Source organism: Triticum aestivum, chromosome 3D, assembly GCF_018294505.1.
Source record: "Triticum aestivum cultivar Chinese Spring chromosome 3D, IWGSC CS RefSeq v2.1, whole genome shotgun sequence".
Lineage (NCBI taxonomy): Eukaryota > Viridiplantae > Streptophyta > Magnoliopsida > Poales > Poaceae > Triticum > Triticum aestivum.
The window spans coordinates 578,165,037-578,182,315 of NC_057802.1; the positions used below are offsets into that span (position 1 = coordinate 578,165,037).

The following is a 17,279-nucleotide window of genomic DNA, read 5'->3' on the forward strand; positions in this document are numbered from 1 at the left end:
ATGACTAGTATGCCTTTTGTTGTAATTTTATTTTTTACAGGTCATATTGTGTCCTGTTGTCCTTTGATTATATTATATTGTCTACTCTTTTCCTTGATAAATACAATACTCCCTTCATTCCATAAAAAATATGGAGTGGATGGAGTATCATATATGAGATGGACTTTGGGAATCTTTTCTCTGGAGAAAAATGTCACTTCGTGAAAGCTTGTTTGGCACCCATCATTTGGGTTTGAATTCGCGGAATTCGTTTGTGAATTTCAACATGAACGTGTTTGTCTATCTAGGAAAATCATTCAACAAATCCAGCTGATTGAAGCAGTATGAAAAACCAAATTGCGTCCAACACCCCGTCATCTCACAAATCCGCTCACGCCCAACGTCCGCGTCTCCTTCAACCACCACCACCCATGAGATTCGCCGCCATTGGAATCCATCACCACCGGTCGGGAATCCCCGCCGCCAGGCCAAGGGCATTCCCATCTCCTGAACGTTCTTAATTGCCATCTAGGGGCGACCGGTTTAGGGTAGGCCGATCCCCCATGAAGGCGCCGGGGAGGGCTGCACAAAAAAACATTGGCGTGGTGGTGATGCAAGGGGGGGGGGGGGGGGGGGCTGGCCTGTTCACCGCTGCAAGAGCAAAGTGGAACCAGGAAGGGGAGACGACGCTACGCCACCGAATTTTGGATCACCAAAGCTACCGTCGTCGAAGCCATTGCCTAGCTAGGGCATTCTTCACCCGCTAAACCATGTACTAGCCGAACTCGTTCCTTATAATAGCAGCAGTGATCGGCAAGGCAAGTTGTAGTTCCGCCGAGCAAGGATCAATCGACGGTAGCTTAGCGTGCCCTTCTTTGTATAACGTGAAGCTACTTACGTCCGTGATGGCCGATACATGGGAGTGCGAGACTTGCGGTTGCAAAACACCGTTGTACATGTGAACAGCAGAGGTCCAATGTTTATATCGTTGCTTATTTGTGTCGGTAAGGATTTCACCTCAAAATCCTAGTGCCAACCAAACATAAAATTTGGATTTGAAGTCTGGATTTTGCCAAACGAGCAGGGAGGAGCTTGCAACTTGAGTCAACGGACGGCGTCCTCGCCCCCATCCGTCTCGTCACTCGCTGGACGGCTGAGATTCATTATTCCTCCCACTGATTACTGATATTATTGCCGTTGTTATACAAAAAAACTAAACGACGATAGGACGCACACTGTCCCGCAGCTGGAATGGAACCCTAGCGGGCAATTTCCCAAATCGCCGCTAATCCCGTACCCGATCCGTACCTGCTGACAGCGTCGCGTCGCCCCGCGGCGCGCCTCCGCCCGCCCGACGCCGTCGCCCCGCACGCCGCCCGCGCGTCATCCCGGGGTCGTCCGTCGGCCTCCGCGTCGAGGCCGCCTGGTCCCCTCTCCGTTTCACCGAAATCAGGCCGCTGCTCGCCTGGTCCCCGCCGTACCAGCTGTGACAAGGTGAGGGAGGATTTCTTTTTTCCCCTTTCTGTAGCTATTATAGAACGGATTGTTCTGGGATAGCCTAGTGATGAAATTTGCTGTCATATAAAGTTGTGTATCTACAAAAGGAATTTGCTCTTGCATATATGGCCAGAATAGAATCTGCCCTTGTATGTTACCATCAACTTGCTATTGGTGTCAATTTATATGTACACGAGCTTGCTCTTGGTGTCAATTTGTGCGTACTCTGTGTGAGCATGTGTCTGAGTTTGTTGAGGTGCCAAGCCCAAATACAGGAGATAAAATGTATGATCACTCCAGTCCCATGTCTGCCCATTTGTTACCGGACATAAATTCGTAGATTCTTTAATGTTTGCAGTTTGTTTCCTTTCTCAGTTAGGCAAGAAACCGTCCTTAATAATGATGCTATTAACTGTGACCAAAACCAAATCCAAGGTTTGTTTCAGCTTCTGAATTTTAGGCCAAAAATAATCCAAGGGAAGTGCAGAGGAATTCGTTTCTTGCTCATATTCTTCAGTAAGACAGTAAGCGATAACACATGTCCATTAATCAGGATATGGTTACAGTCTAGGGTTTCTCAGGGGCTTTCTTTTCACCAATGTTTCTATGCGAAGAGAGACTTAAGCTGAAAGAACCACGCCCCCCCCCCCCCCCCCCCCCCCCCCCTAGATCAGCCCCTGATGCTAGGTCGTACCCTTCTGTGTCTGATATGATTTCTGTATGTTCTGAAATTTCTTCTGTACCTCCATAGCTATCTGACTGGCTACTACTCTCCTATTTTTCTACCTATATTGTGCATCCACTTGCTGTTGTTATTTGTGGTGCTACTGATCATGGCGTGTTGTTGTCCTCATCTTTTCAGTTAAACTGCTTGCACAATGAGAGTAGAAGACAAAAAAAGATCCCTAACAGTTGCCCCCTTCAAGTGTGCTTGGGGCGAGGAGTTCCGGTTTCTGGAGGCGGGGCGAGGGTGCATTGCGTTTGAGGCATCTGCCCAGAATGATGTTACCCTGGTGTTCCGTGAACAACCTGGGAGCCAGCACTACCACTACAAAATGGACAGCAGCCGTCATTACGCTGTCATCCTGGGTAGCCATAGGAACAAAAGGTTGAAGATTGAAGTGGACGGAAGGACTGTTGTCGATGAAGCTGGAGTCGGCCTATGCCGCTCATCATCTTTCCAGAGCTACTGGATCAGCATCTATGATGGATTGATAAGCATTGGACAAGGAAGGCATCCAAACAACAATGTCCTCTTCCAGTGGCTCGACCCTGAACCCAACCGAAATGTTCAGTATGTCGGATTATCCAGCTGGGACAAGCACGTGGGCTACCGAAATATAAGTGTTCTTCCATCAGCTCCTCAAAACAGCATCCGTTGGAGCCAAATTGAGTATGCATATGCTGACCGGCACGGGGAAGGAGGTCATGCTAAAAATGAAGAATCAAAAGATGGCTGTGAGCAAAGGGTGATTGCAGACTTTCTTGAGAGCTGGGATTTCTCCGATGCTATGTTCGTTGTTGGTAGTGAAAGAAAGGTTGTCCCTGCGCACAAAATTGTCTTGGCTGCTTCTGGAGAGTTTGATTTTATCTCAATGAGTGGAACTGCCATCGAGCTTCCGTCATTCTCCTACCCAGTTCTCCACTCGCTTCTTGAGTATATCTATACAGGGTCTACTCAGGTAAGCTTCAATTTGTTTCAAATGCTCTTATATTGAAATTATGCAATGGTGGAGACCGTTAATGTATAGTGTGCTCTTATTTTGGGGTTAACGCAGATTGCGGAATGGCAACTGGATTCACTGCTGGAGTTGAGCTTACAATTTAAAGTTAAACCTTTGGTAAAACGTTGTGAAGAAATGCTCGACTGTTTTACTAAGATGGATAATGATCTCTCTGTGTCTAGTAGAAACTTAGAAGTATCAAGTAGTGGATCTCAAGCCCATCAAGTTGATTATTTCCCTTTCAAGGCTCCAGTGACTGTGCAGAAAATCAAACAATTCCTTGCAAGTGGTGAGCATAGTGATATAAATATCTTTGTTAGTGGACAAGGTTTTGTTGCCAAGGCTCACAAACTAGTCCTTAGCTTGTGGAGCATGCCATTCGCCAAGGTACATCTTCGTCCCGACATTGTATTTGTTTCTGGTTTTTTCTTTGTTGGTTTCCAATATTCACATTTTGGCATAGTGCATCGAACTTAGCGTAATCAAAGATAATAGTATACTTATGCAGATGTTCACAAATGGGATGAAAGAAAGCAGTGCTCCGAATGTATTTTTCGAAGATGCTTCTGCTGAAGCATTTTCTCTCCTCCTTCAGTTTATGTACAGTGGGGAACTTAAAGTGGATAACCGGTATATCACACCTGCATTGGTTCAGCTGCTCTTATTATCAGATCAGTTCGGCATCACTGTTCTTCAGTTTGAATGCTGTAAAAGAATTATGGAATTCCTTTCAGAGGTACCTTTGCTTTCTCTTACATAGAATGGTACACCAAGTGATGCAATTTAGTAACTTTTATCTGTTGCTATTCAAGACTTGACGCGGGCCTGTGCTGGTTGTACAAGTGGGGCCATTAGCCTCAGAATTCAATTCTTTAAGATATTGATACAAATTTCCATCTGCATTATACATGCAGGATTCGACTGTTCTACTGGAAGAAGCTTATTTTTCCGAATTTAAGGGATATGGCTTGTGCACATTTGGTGAACTTGCTAGCTGGCTCGGCATAGACTGACCCCTGAAAGTTTATTGCAGGACACAGTATGTTCAGTATTACAAGCAGTGTCATCAATATCATCTTGTAAACTGCTTGAAGAAATGTGCAAACAGAATTTTGCAACACACTTTGATTATTGCACAACTGCTTGCACGGACTTTGTGCTGTTAGATGAGGCAACGTTTAAGGATATTCTTCAGGCAAGTTGGAATACTGTTTTCATTTTATCAATTGCCCTGCAGTCAGGCCAAATACGAATGACGTCCATGAGAAAATAGATATAAGGTGACCAGACCACTGAGATTGAGCATCACATTCGAAAGCTGTAATAGATTGCTTCAACTGTCACCTCCCACAAGTGCAGTGATGTTACTAGAAACAACTTAAGGATTATAACTGTGTTGATAAAGCTCTTCAAAAGAAATCCCATATCTAATTTCGGACTTTTCCTACCAAGCAAAGGTTTCTTCCTGTAGTCTTTGTAAAATGGTAACTTTTCAGTAGTAATCCAATCCTACAATTGTTGGGTGGAATCTGTTGATCAACCTGCACCTGTTGAAACAGAATAAAAACGAATGTCATCTTGGTTGGGTATGGATGGTGAAAGCTCTCTTTTATTATTTCAAATGTTGGTTTTGCCAACATATGCTGAACATCAGTGACATGTATTAAAGTTAAGGATTACATAGTTGAATAAATCTGTACGGAACTGCATGCTAAGTTTCTTGCGAGTTGCGAAATGGCATGCATAAGATTTGTCCTAAATGGACTGCGTTGCTGAGAAGTTTAGCTAGTTTTTCTTGTCGACATTGGTCATATTAGTAGTAATTTTGCAGCAAGGTGATATGACTGTGACATCGGAAGAGAAGGTTCTGGATGCCATCTTAACATGGTGTATGGAGGCTTGTGAAACTTTTTACTGGAGTTCTGTAGATAAGCTATTAAGCACTTCAACACCAGAGCAGCTCTTTGGAGAGAGGCTCACGGCCATCAATACTTTACTACCATTTGTGCGGTTCCCTTTAATGCCGCCGTCTCTCCTTCAGCGGGTACTACCGGTTGTTTTTATATTGTCCTATCATGGATCAGTTTTAACCTTCTGCTGAATGTTTGTTTTGCTCCTAATAAACACTTGTTGGTTCTCTGCAGATGGAGAAAAGTAACCTAGCAAAGCACATAGAACTATTCAGACAGTTGGTTAGTAATTATATAGATCCATTTTTTTGGCACGTCAGGGTATGTTATCCTACACAGGAACTGTACAGCTGATTTACTTGTTGGATAACAGGTTGCAGAAGCCATTGAGTTCTCTAATGCTGGTCCATGGATGATGATGACAAACAAATGGTCAGTATATGTTAATGCATTTACCAAGTTCAGTAAGGGTTGGTATGCCTGAATATTTATGAACCTTAAACCTTCCAGTGAGAGATTTCTACATAGACGCTCAAGCTATAGAGAGCTTCAGTATATTTCTGATGGTGATAACAATGGTGTGATCTACTATGCTGGGACGTCATTCGGGAAGCATCAATGGATCAATCCTGTTTTAGCCAAGGTAAGAGAGAGGTTTGTGTTTGTGAGTATTCAACATAGAAGTAACTCGGGTTTTCAGTGGATCTAATTCTCTGCGACCAGAATATCACTGTCACAGCAAGCAGCCCAAATTCGAGGTACACGGATCCAAAGGCTCTGGTTTCAAAAAATTACCAGGTATTGATGTTGTTGAGAATGATTGGAAAACATTTTTTTTAGTATAATTTTCCCTTGCATGGGATAAAGTTGACATGTTAGGACACATGACATCAGGGGACTTGTTTTGCTGGGCCTCGAGACGAAGATGGCAAGAAGTGTTCTTGGTGGATGGTAGACATTGGACAGGACCACCAGGTTGTGTATGTGAAGAAATAAAAGAAAAAAGGTTCTTTTGTTTGATTTGAGCAAAGACGTTAAGTTACTGTGTTCTGTTTTCGTGCAGCTTATGTGCAACTACTACACGGTAAGGCAGGATGGTTCTACGGCATTTATGAGGTCTTGGGTTCTTCAGGTACAAATCTTTCTTTGCTTTGCGTTTCTCCTGAGAGCTGAATGGTTGACATGAGCTAACCATGCATCGCGCATGTCAGGGATCCATGGATGGTGAGAACTGGACAAGCCTCATTGTTAACGAGGACGAGCGGGCCATTTGCCAGCCAGGACAGTTTGCGTCGTGGCCGATCACAGGCCCGTCGGCGCTGCTGCCGTTCCGGTTCTTCCGGCTTGCTCTGACGGGGCCGACGACCAGTAACACCTGGAACCTCTGCATCTGCTTCCTGGAGCTCTACGGCTACTTCCGCTAGACGGAGACAGGTCTTGTGTAAGATGTTTTCGTCGTTTTGAAAGTTATAAAACTGCACCAGATGTTACAAAGAATGACGACACTGTATGTATCACTGTTTACACACAGCACAAACACCTCTTGCTTGACATACACAAACTGGTACAAGCATGTGGTACATAGAGTTCATAAAAGGATACTTGTAATAAGCTGGAATAAATGCTTCTGCAAAAAAAAAAAGTTGGAATAAATGTCTGTTTATTTTGCTTCTCCCTAGTTGTCGTGGTGAAAGTTGAATTGTAAAACCTGAAAATGTAGTACCTCGCTTCATCAGTATCTCTTTACGATGTTCTCTTAAAAGACACAAATTTCACCGTTGCACAACTTTCTCATTAGTCACTACACCACTATGCATGTGATATGATCGACAGCATGGATGTATGGTATCTCTGAAAAAACAGTTCTGAAGCGCTTCAGCTCCTTGGTATATATACCTCAAAACATACATATATTCGTTCTTCGGCCGCCTCGGGTATATGTTTTTTTTTTGAAAGCGCATTAACTTGTATATGCTATCAATCATACTGAAACATTTGCAAAAGATTTACAGGCTGATTGACGGACACATCTCAAAGGTAGCAAAGCATTTCCCTCCGTGCAAATCTAGCTAAGCTAATACACTTCCCTTTTCGGCCTGTTCCTGGCGCGCGTGCCAGTGCCAGTGGCTGTGACAAGGACCTGCTCCTTCTCCGCCGCCGGCAACGGGGCCTCGTCTCCGTCGACGACGTACTCTGCGCCGCCGTCTGCCGCCTCCTCGGAGGAAGCCTCGTTCTCCTCCAGTATCGCCTTGTTGATCTCCATCTGCACATGCACACACGTATTTTATCTCTGAATGATAGTACTACAGTACATGCCAATCAGCAGAGGCTTGTTCATACAGAATACGTACCTCCCGGAGGAAGCGCTCGTCGAGGTCGTCGGCGACGCGGGCGGCGGCGACGAGGGTGCCGACGAAGAGCGAGAGCGGGAGCACGAAGGCGAGGATGAGCACGTTGGTGCTCGGCGGCCCGCCGGCCCGCACCACCATGGACCGGCGCCGCCGCGGCGGCCTGGCGCTGACACGGACGGCAGGCCGTCCGAGGGCCGAGGCGCTCCCGCCGAGGCGCGGCTGGATGGACAGAGCGGCGAGGGCTCGAGAAGCCATGGACGGACGGTGGAGACTGGAGAGGCTCAGCTCAGCTCGGCTGCCTGCGCGGGCAGAGAGTGTGGTAGGACGATGGCGTTTGTCTTATCCATTCTCCCCTCTGCGCCACGTCGCCCCGATTAATCCCAGCCGCCCGATCGTAGCGGTACTTGCATGCTTAACCGTTAGGCCCTACGAGGCTACGACAACCCATCGGCCAATGGGCCTGAAGCCCACGGCAACCGTGCACAAGGCGAACGGGTTAGTAAAGAAGGAGCGCCTATTGGACGTTCACTGCGTCGAAACGCTCGACTTTCACACAACAGTTCGCTCTAGCAAGCAGCACTACTGTAGCGAGCAGCTCTACTCTAGCGTTTGTCTAAAAAAAAAGCTGTACTCTAGCGTTACGTTTTTTCCTAGTTTTTTTCACTCGATTTTTATATCAAAAGGCGAATAATTATGCAAAAATAGTAGGCAATTTACTAAATCCGCATTTTTAGGATAACATGTTTTTTTGGCAAAACATGAACATTTTTTTAATTGAGATTTTTTTCTTGAAATTGTGAAGAATGTTTTTAAAAATCTGAACATTTAAAAAAAAACTCCAGCATTCTTTGATATTGTGTTTTTTTTTCTAAACGTGCATTGATTTTAAAAACATGAACATTGCTTTCAAATTGAGACTATTTTTAAAATTTGTGAACAGTCTCTGAAACATGAGCATTTTCTGAAAATATGAATATATTTTAAATGTGCTCATTTACTAGAAATTCAGAACATTTTTAAAATTCCAAACAATTTTCATAGAGTTACAAATGTTTACAAGTTTTCTGAACAAACTTTAGAATTGGCTTCATTTTTTGATAATCTCACGTTTTCCCTATTTATAATATTCTGGGAACTTTTAAACTTGGCAATATTATGAAAACTTCAAAAATTCATTGATTTTTTAAAAAGCCCAAAAAATTGGAAATTGGTTTTTTTTCAAAATAATTGGACATTTAAAAAAATAGAAACTATAAAAGAAATATCAAGAAAAAAATGAACCGGGACCTTTTAGAATTTTCCTAAAACCAAGAAAACCGTATACGAAGCTTCTAGAAGGTTCCCAAAACCAATAGAACACCTAGAGTAGTTAAACGCGTGGGCCTAATTAGGTCACTCGCTCGTTAGCTTTGTGCGGTAGGCCGACAATATGCCGCATATATCGGGAAGTAGGATATGCCTCATGAATATGTAAAAAAATTGAAGATTTCTTTAGTTATATGAAAACTCCCCAATGAAGATTTGGCGTTGGATGATCACCTCGTTGTTTCAGATTACAAACTAATTGTGGCTGATAGATCGCACATTGCGCACAATGGTGCAATTGCTATTCTCGATGCAATTTAGTTTCACCCATGAAAAGTAGGGACTCAAATTTTGAGGTTCATAATCTCATAAAAATTGCTTTATCCCTAGATGTTGGGCACCAAGTATGGCTAGGCAGCCCTTATCATTTCTAAGTAATAAAAGAGATGTTATCTAAAACTATAAATATTTTCAAAAATACGGATAATTTTTTGTATTCCTTCCATATTTTTTAAATGAACACTTTATGCATATGACTTTATAATTTATGATACATGGGCATATTTAATAGCACACATATAGCAAGTGAACTGCACACGCAAGGACTGATGCCCGTGCAGTTTTTACTTTTGCGATTTAGCGCCTGGTTATGGTTTTCATGTACTTCTAGAGAACTTATTTTTGTCCATTTTCAATTAATTTTTAAATAGATAAAAGTAACTTTTACCGTAAAAACATTCATATTAGATGAATATTTTTAAAATGTCTCAACACTTCGAAATTTACAAGATCATTTTTGTTGCGAGGATACTTTTTTAATTACATGAAAGTGTTCTAAAAATAACTGACCATTTTCTAAAATTAAGCGTACATTAAAAAAATATATGTGAACACTTATTTAGGTATATGAACAGTTTTATAAATTTTGTGAACACTTTTTGTAATTACATAAATATTTTTTAGTTATGTCAGAACACTATTTAAATTGCATCATTATGGTTTAAAATTTGTGTGAACAGAATTTTCAATACTATGAACATGTTTCAATAAATGTGCAAAATGCAAATATGTTTGTAACACATGAATATTTTACTTATTTTGTAATTCATAAGATAACAACTTGGCGGAAAAATAACAGATAAAGTACATCTGTACTAAATCAGCGACTATTAATATGGATCGAAGGAGTACCCTGTTTTATAGAAGAATAATGTACCTATTTTAGTTGGGTGCACTGACCGCTGTGAGCTACAAAGATTGCATGCCCTGGCCTATTTTACTGCTTTGCGGGTGGGTTCTTATGTTCGGGCATCGATATGTCTCGCGTTTAGCAAGTCGAGGCTTCCGACTCGCTGAATCGCGCGAGCATAAGGGCTTCGCGTGTACTACACTGCCTCGTTTTCTTTTCTGTTTTTGATCACGCTTTTATTTTTTTTCTGATGCCATTTTAAAATTTTCTTTACCCTTTCAAATAGTCTAAACATATATATATATATATAATATATATATATATATATATATATATATATATATATATTACAAAATATACGTTACATAATATTTAGAAAATGGTAATCATGCATTTGAAAAATGTTGAACAAGTATTTGAAAATCTGTTGATCATGTATTTGAAAAATGTTGAACAGGTATTTGAAAAGAATGTAGATCATGTATATAAATTTTTTGAACAAGTTTTGCAAGAATGTTGATTTGAAAAAACATTGATCATGTATATAAGAATGTAGAATGGAAAACAAAAAGAAACAAAGAAAGCCCAAAAAAACTGAAAACTGAAAGAAAAAAAATGAAGAAGAAAAAAGAAAACAAACAGGAAATGAATAAAAAAAGAAAACCAAACAAAAGATGGAGAATAGAAAAAGAAAACCAAACAATAAGCAAAAAAACCCCGAATAAAACAGAATAAAAACGGTGGAGGAAAAAAAGCTCTTTTACCTTAAGTAGGTCACGGCCTATAGTTCATCATGAACTCCACCCATATTGCAGTGGCGCCATAAACCATCTAGCAGACCCAGGTTCAAACCGCGGCTTTCCCAATTAGGCCGGCCCAGTTGCTCGCGAGACACAACGATCCTTCAGCAAGAGATATGATGTGAAGGGAGGAGCTCCCTATCGGACGCGCGCTGCGTCCAATAACGCGCTGACGCACAGGGGGCGCCTCGACTGGGCCGGCCCACTCCAAGGGAAAAAACCGAGCTGCAGGTAGGACTCAAACTCATGACTCCCTAATAATTCATGTGCGATGCTAGCCACTGCAGCCACAAGCTACAAGTGACAAATGACATCGAAACTTTCAAGAAGTCAGTGTAATGGCGCATTCACAGTAGTTGTTTGCTGTACCATAGATTTCTAAATTATTTAAAAAAAATTATGGGAACCACATACAGTATTATGGAGAAAGAAAATGTGAAAAAAATGCGAAATGTCAATAATAGTTTGGTAAAACCACAAATATTTTTGGAAATTTCGAACATTTTTTGACAAAAGAGGGACAAAATTTGAAAACACAAATTTTATGAAATTACAACATTTTTTCGTAAAATGCAACATTTTTGAAATACAGCAAACATATTGTGAATTTGTGAACAAATTTTAAAAACACTAATAAACTTCCAAAACAAGACCATTTTCTGAAATACCTGAATCTATGAATTTGTCTTCAAATTTAGAAAATATAAACATATTTTGAATTTTTGGGAACAAAATTTTGAAACGAGTACTGTTGTTGGAATTTCTGAATATCTTTTAATTTTTGAACAGAATTTGAGAATAAAAACATTTTCTTAAATGTTGAACTGTTTTTTCAAATTATATATTTTCCTAAATTTTTGAACATATTTTGAAAATAAGCGAACAACTTTTGAAATTCTAAACTTTTTTGGATTTTGCAATGTTTTTACATCTCTGAATAAAAGCTGAAAATCAGAACATTTTGTGAAATTTGGAACAAAATTTAGAAAATGTGATCATTTATTAATTTCTGAATATTTTTTAAAAATTAAAACTTGAAAAAAGTAAAATAAAAGAAAAGAAAATGAGAAACAGAAGAAGCAAAAACAGAAAAAAAAAGAAAAAGAAAAGGAAAACCACGAAAAACCGAAAGGAAACAATAGTTCAGTGTTCCCAAAACCGTTGGCCGCACTGTGTACAGCTGTAAGTGGGCCGACGCATATATCGTCGGTCGCATCCTGATTCCTGTGTGAAACCCTGACAATTCGCCGCTGCGAACGGCGAATAGGATTTTCCTTGAGAGAGGGAGCTCCTATACGACGTTAATTGCGGCAAACAGTCGGCCTGACGAATAGGAACGTCCCTGACTGGGCTGGCCCAAATATAGCAGAGAAAGTCGCAGTAGCAAACACTTGCTGCTAGCCACTATACCTTATGGCAGATGGTGACAGATAATAGCGTGAACGGTTTTTAACTATAACGTGATATTCACTCTAGCGTCCTATTTACTGTAGCGTACATTTTGTTCAATCGTTTCGAACCTTTTTAAAAATGACAACAAAAGTTAGAAAATGTGAACAAAATTTGAAATTTGAAAATTCCTTTTGAATTACAGGAACAAAATTTAGAGTTTTGGCACATATTGAAAATTTCTGAATATGGATTGTAAAAGAACAAAAAAAATTTACAATTGCACATTTTCAGACAAAAATTGAAGACACATTCTGAAACATGGGGACATTATTTGAAATTTGGGGAAAACTGTTGAAAATGCGATCATTTTTGAAATTCCTACACATTTTTTGAAACACGAACATTTTTCTTATGTTGTGAGCAACATTTAAAACGAGAACTTTTATGAAATTCCTGGACAGTTTTCGAAACACAAAAGATTTATTGAATATTGTGAACAAATTTTGAAGATGATAATATTTTTTGAAATACGAACAGATTATAAAAACATGAAAAAATATGGAAACACAATTTTTTTATAAAATCATGAAAAAATTTCGAAAATAATAATATTGTCTGCAATTTCTGAACATTTTTAAAAAGCGTGAACTAATATTGAAAATGAGAACTATTTTTAAGACACATACATTTTATTAAATTATGAACACATTTTGAAAGCAAGAATATTTTTGCAATTCCTGAACATTTTATGAAACGCGGACATTTTTGAGAAGTTATGAACACAATTTTGAACACGATAACATTTTTCGAAATTCAGAAGAAAAATTTGAAAATTTCAAGCAAAAGTAACACAAAAAATAAAGGCAAAAAAAGAAAACGGAAAGTAAAAAATGAAAAGGAAAAAGGACAATAAAACACAAAAACAAAAAGAAACAGCAACAGAAAATAAACAGAGACAAAAAAAAAGAAAAGGAAAACCGGTTCAGGAACCATCTAGAAGGTTCCGAAAATGAATAAAAACCACTGGGAACCCTCAAGAAGATTCGCAAAACCGAAAGCTTCTACGTACGACAAATGGGCCGGCCCAATCGCTCGCTCGGTCGCCTCATGTGTGCGTTTGCTCGACAGTTTGACGCGACGTGTGTCAAACAGGGATTTCCTTCTCTTCCAACTCGCGTAAAGCGAGAATTGGCGCTCATGCTTATATTCTGGGCAGCTGAACTAAACCGAATGCAGGTATACTCCCTTAAAAGGCCCCTGGCCGAGAAATCCAAATACAAGCCATGCCGGTTCCAGCATTTTTCCCTTCTTTCATCCAGCATACAGCCTTTATTTCCCTAAAAGAAAATTACAACCTTTCCTTAGAAAAGATCAAGATAAATAGCATGCACACTATACAAAAAGTCACTTTGGAGGACGAGCTCCAGTGAGGGAGTTGATTTTTGGAGCCCGGGTGCATTGGAGGACCTTGTTTTAAACAGTTAAAGAATCACATATAAAGTTTCAAAAAATAACACATAGAATTCTACATCATCAGATGAGCTATACAAAAATGAAGATGACAAAATGTGAGCTATAGAAAAATGACAGAATGGCAAGTTCTAAGTAGTGAAATAAGTAAACATGTGAGCTATACAAAAATAAATAAAATGCAATTTCTAAATAGTGAATAGTACATGCGCTGTTCATCTTTCCAAAATCATGATTTTGTCGTTTTTGTGTTACTCACATGGGTATTTATTTCCGCATCAAAATTTGTACATCTGTAACAAACATCCATATAAACATGTTGATCTTTTTCAATTTTGGCACTATTCGAAATATAGAGCTCACTAGAGCAAAAAGTAACTTTGGACGACGAGCTCTAGCGAGCCCTATATTTATTTTAAGCAGTGCCAAATAGTATTTTAAAATTTTAGAAATATTCTTGAAAAAGTTCAACAGGCTTATAGTAGGACTGTACTACTATACCTGATTCTAAAAACAGGAACGAAAATGTCCACAGCTACAGTCCCCTGGAACTGGAAGACGTCCGAACTCACACTCGCCATGTCGGATCACAAACTGATGATATTTCATGACCACCATCAACAGTAACAACGAAATGATTGAAGAGTGGAGACGCGGACGCCGGCCGTGGTCGGCGGGGTGGTGTGACCATACACCGCGTCGCGCCGCTCGCTGCCTTTTGGGACACACGTACCACCACGCCACGCCACTCCACTCCCCCTTCCGAGCAAGTTGCATGGCCGCTGCATGAGAAAAGGAAAACCAAAGCGAGGTCCATCTTCATCATTTCCTCAGGCGCCCTCCCGGTCTATCATTCATTCGGACCGACCGACCAGCCGGCGGTGCCGTCGGAACCGTCCAGCTACGCAACGCGTGCGTTCTACGTCTGTCGCCGATGGCCGGCCGCCTCGATCTGGCACGATCAGCTCGATTGGATAGCATGCACCCGTCGCTGTCCTCTTGTTTCTCTCTTTCCCGTCGACGGCGACGCGGCTGGATCTTATCACGTCGACGTCGACGCCGACCACCTGGCGCCCTCGGCAAGATCGGTAGCTGTGACATTCGCGATTGACCGCTGTTTTGTTGGTAATTAATTACTCTCCTCCCGTCGGTCCCTTTTGTACGTACATCGTGGGCGTGGCAGATGAAAATATTGGCAAGTACTCCCTCCGTCCCACAACATATGACGTTTTTGCAGGCTATGTAAGAGCATCTTCAACCGCGTCCCCAACAGGCCTTCCCCAGGCGTTTTTGCCGCGCCGGCGCCGAAAAAACGGCCCAGTCGCCCCCCAGAAGCCCGTTTTTCGCCGGCTCGGGCCGAATCTGGTGTCGGCTGACCCAGGCAGAACCCGACGCCTGGGGGCGCCTGGGGCGCCGACACAAGCGAAAAGGCGCGCGTGGGTCCGCCCTGTCGGCAAGTCGAGCGCCTCTTCCCGCCGTTTCTCCCCGCTTTTCCCCAGTTCCCTCCCATTTTCTCCTTTCCTCCCGCCATTCTCTCTCCCGCTCGCCTCCCAGCTAGCCGCCATGGCACCGAAGAAGTACGTCGTCCCCCGCGCCGCGGCAACCGCGACCGCCTCCGTCGCCCGGCCGAAGTAGAGGAAGCCGAGGGCGCCGCCGTCCAAGCCGCCGGGCATGACAAACGCCGGTTGGAGGGTAGAAGTACAACGACGGGAGGCCGTCACCGCCGACCGGCGGAACAGGGTCCTCGCCAAGAAGGCCCGTGACAACGCGGCACGCGCGGCTGCGGGTGCCGCTGCCGCTTCCGCGGACCAGGCCGAGGCCGAGGCGGAACGCGCGGGGATGATGAATCCCCCCGGCAACCACGCGCCGTACGCGCCCTGGGGCCAGCAAGGTGTCGGGTCTCCGACGCCGCAGCCATGAGGATCGCCGGGCTACGCCGACGGGGACGTGCACGGTGGGTTCAACCCAAATGTCACGTTCCCCCATGGACACCCGGCCCAGCGCACGCCCTCGCCCGCCTTCACCGGCGTGCAGTACCCTCCATACAACTACTCGCCGCCCGCGTACGCGTCCTCCCCGACACCCCCTCTCCGCCGTTGCGCACTGCCCTTCTCGCACCTCGGCGACGCCGACGAGACCGAGACCGACATGGACGACATCATCGCGGAAGGATCGGCCGCGGCCGCCGCGTCTCCCGGGTTCACCGCGGATGAGGCGGTGGATCTCAGCGGCGGCATGGACGGCGAGCTCGGCTACGTCTACGGCGACGAGGAGCAGGAGGAGCAGGAGGAGCAGGAGGAAGAGGACGAGGACGAGGAGGAGCCGGCGAGGAGGCGCAAGAAGAAGAAGCGGACGGCCAGGTCAGCCGAGCCGCGCATCAAGTGGGTGTCCAAGGAGGAGGAATGCCTCGCCGAGGCATGGAAAGTCGTCTGCCTCGACCCGACCACCGGCGCGAATCAGAGCATGGACACGTACTGGGCGCGCATCAAGGCCGAGTTCGACGAGCGCAAGCTCGTCGACCCCTACTTCAAAGGCGTCTACATGCAGCGCGGGTCGAAGGCGATGGCGAACCATTGGGGGCGCATCCAGGGGGCGTGCAACAAATGGCATGGTGTCGTCGAGGAGGTGGCCGCTCGCCCGGAGAGCGGCGCCAGCATTGAGGATCAGGTATGCCACGCCGGTCTCCCGTCTCTCTTCGCCGTGTGCGCCCACCAACTGTTTGTTCATCCCCGCGCAGTTGCTGCGCATGTTCGGCCTGTATAGGCAGAGCAACAACGACGCCGAGTTCAAGTACCTCCACGTTTACAAGCGCATTGACAAATGCGACAAGTGGGCGGAAGTCCGGCGCACCCTCGAGAAGGCCAAGGAGACATACAAGCCGGACGCGCCGGCTCCGGGCACGTCAGAAGGGCGGCCGGACGGCAACAAAGGTGCCAAGAAGGGGAAACACGCCGACGCGGCCACCGCTCGCGTGCAGGAATCCATCCAGCACTGCCTCGCCGACGCACAGGCCCGGGCCGTCCTTCGTGAAGAGAAGACCGAGGCGCGGTGGTCGGCGTTGATGTCGACAAGCGCCGTCAAGCTCGACCTACTCCGGACCAACGTCGCCGCGAAGAAGAGGAACACCGACCTGGCTTTCCTGCTGGGCGGGGCGGACATGCTCCAAAGCACCGACGAGGCGGTCAAGGCGTGGTACCGGGCGCATGTCGGCCTCATCCTGGACCAGCTTCCCTCGACGACGATGCCCACGCCCACGCCCACGACGACGCCGCCCCCGCCCACGCGCACGCCGACGCCGCCAACAAGCCCGACCGATGATGCCGCCGAGACTGCCTGCGGCGCAGAAGCCACGCCGCCAAGCACAGAGACCCCGTCAAGCCCGCGCACGCCGACTCTGCCGACGCCGGAGGCCGACCTCGCCGTCTGATGCGCGTTTCTGTTTTAATTTTTGTACGCCGAACTTTTCATCGATTGCCGATCACCGGATTGTGGCGTTTATTTTTGGGCGCGGGAATAAACTACGTTTGAATTTGCCAAGGCTGGGGGGCGCCTGGGGCCGTGGCTGAGAGCTAGGCCGCCCCCGGGGGCCGAACTAGCGCCGGCTCGCCCACAGGGCGCAGTTTTTCGGCGCCCTGGGGGCCGAACGGCTGGAGATGCTCTAT

General features: G+C 44.5%; 2 protein-coding genes across 3 annotated transcripts; one reads left to right on the forward strand and one right to left on the reverse strand.

The window, feature by feature from the left end:
* Positions 1-1,185: 1,185 nt before the first annotated feature.
* LOC123080636 (BTB/POZ domain-containing protein At2g30600) lies at positions 1,186-6,782 on the forward strand. 2 transcript variants are annotated; one of them, XR_006438507.1, is made up of 13 exons: positions 1,186-1,473; positions 2,339-3,158; positions 3,255-3,587; positions 3,709-3,936; positions 4,234-4,395; positions 5,032-5,244; positions 5,345-5,392; positions 5,484-5,542; positions 5,621-5,753; positions 5,850-5,908; positions 6,005-6,085; positions 6,174-6,242; positions 6,322-6,545. XR_006438507.1 is itself a non-coding variant. In XM_044503564.1 (13 exons), exons 2-13 carry the CDS (start codon positions 2,355-2,357, stop codon positions 6,532-6,534), a joined length of 2,418 nt encoding a protein of 805 aa, XP_044359499.1. In that variant the 5' UTR covers positions 1,186-1,473; positions 2,339-2,354; the 3' UTR covers positions 6,535-6,782. The 2 variants fall into 2 exon arrangements, 1 of the variants encoding a protein (XP_044359499.1); XM_044503564.1 differs by having other exon boundaries at positions 5,834-5,908; positions 6,322-6,782.
* A 219-nt stretch (positions 6,783-7,001) lies between these two features.
* LOC123080637 (uncharacterized) lies at positions 7,002-7,795 on the reverse strand. Its single transcript, XM_044503565.1, has 2 exons — positions 7,462-7,795; positions 7,002-7,373 (listed from the first exon to the last, which is right to left on the reverse strand). The coding sequence occupies exons 1-2, from the start codon at positions 7,714-7,716 to the stop codon at positions 7,185-7,187; spliced, it is 444 nt and encodes a 147-aa protein (XP_044359500.1). The 5' UTR covers positions 7,717-7,795; the 3' UTR covers positions 7,002-7,184.
* Positions 7,796-17,279: the final 9,484 nt, after the last annotated feature.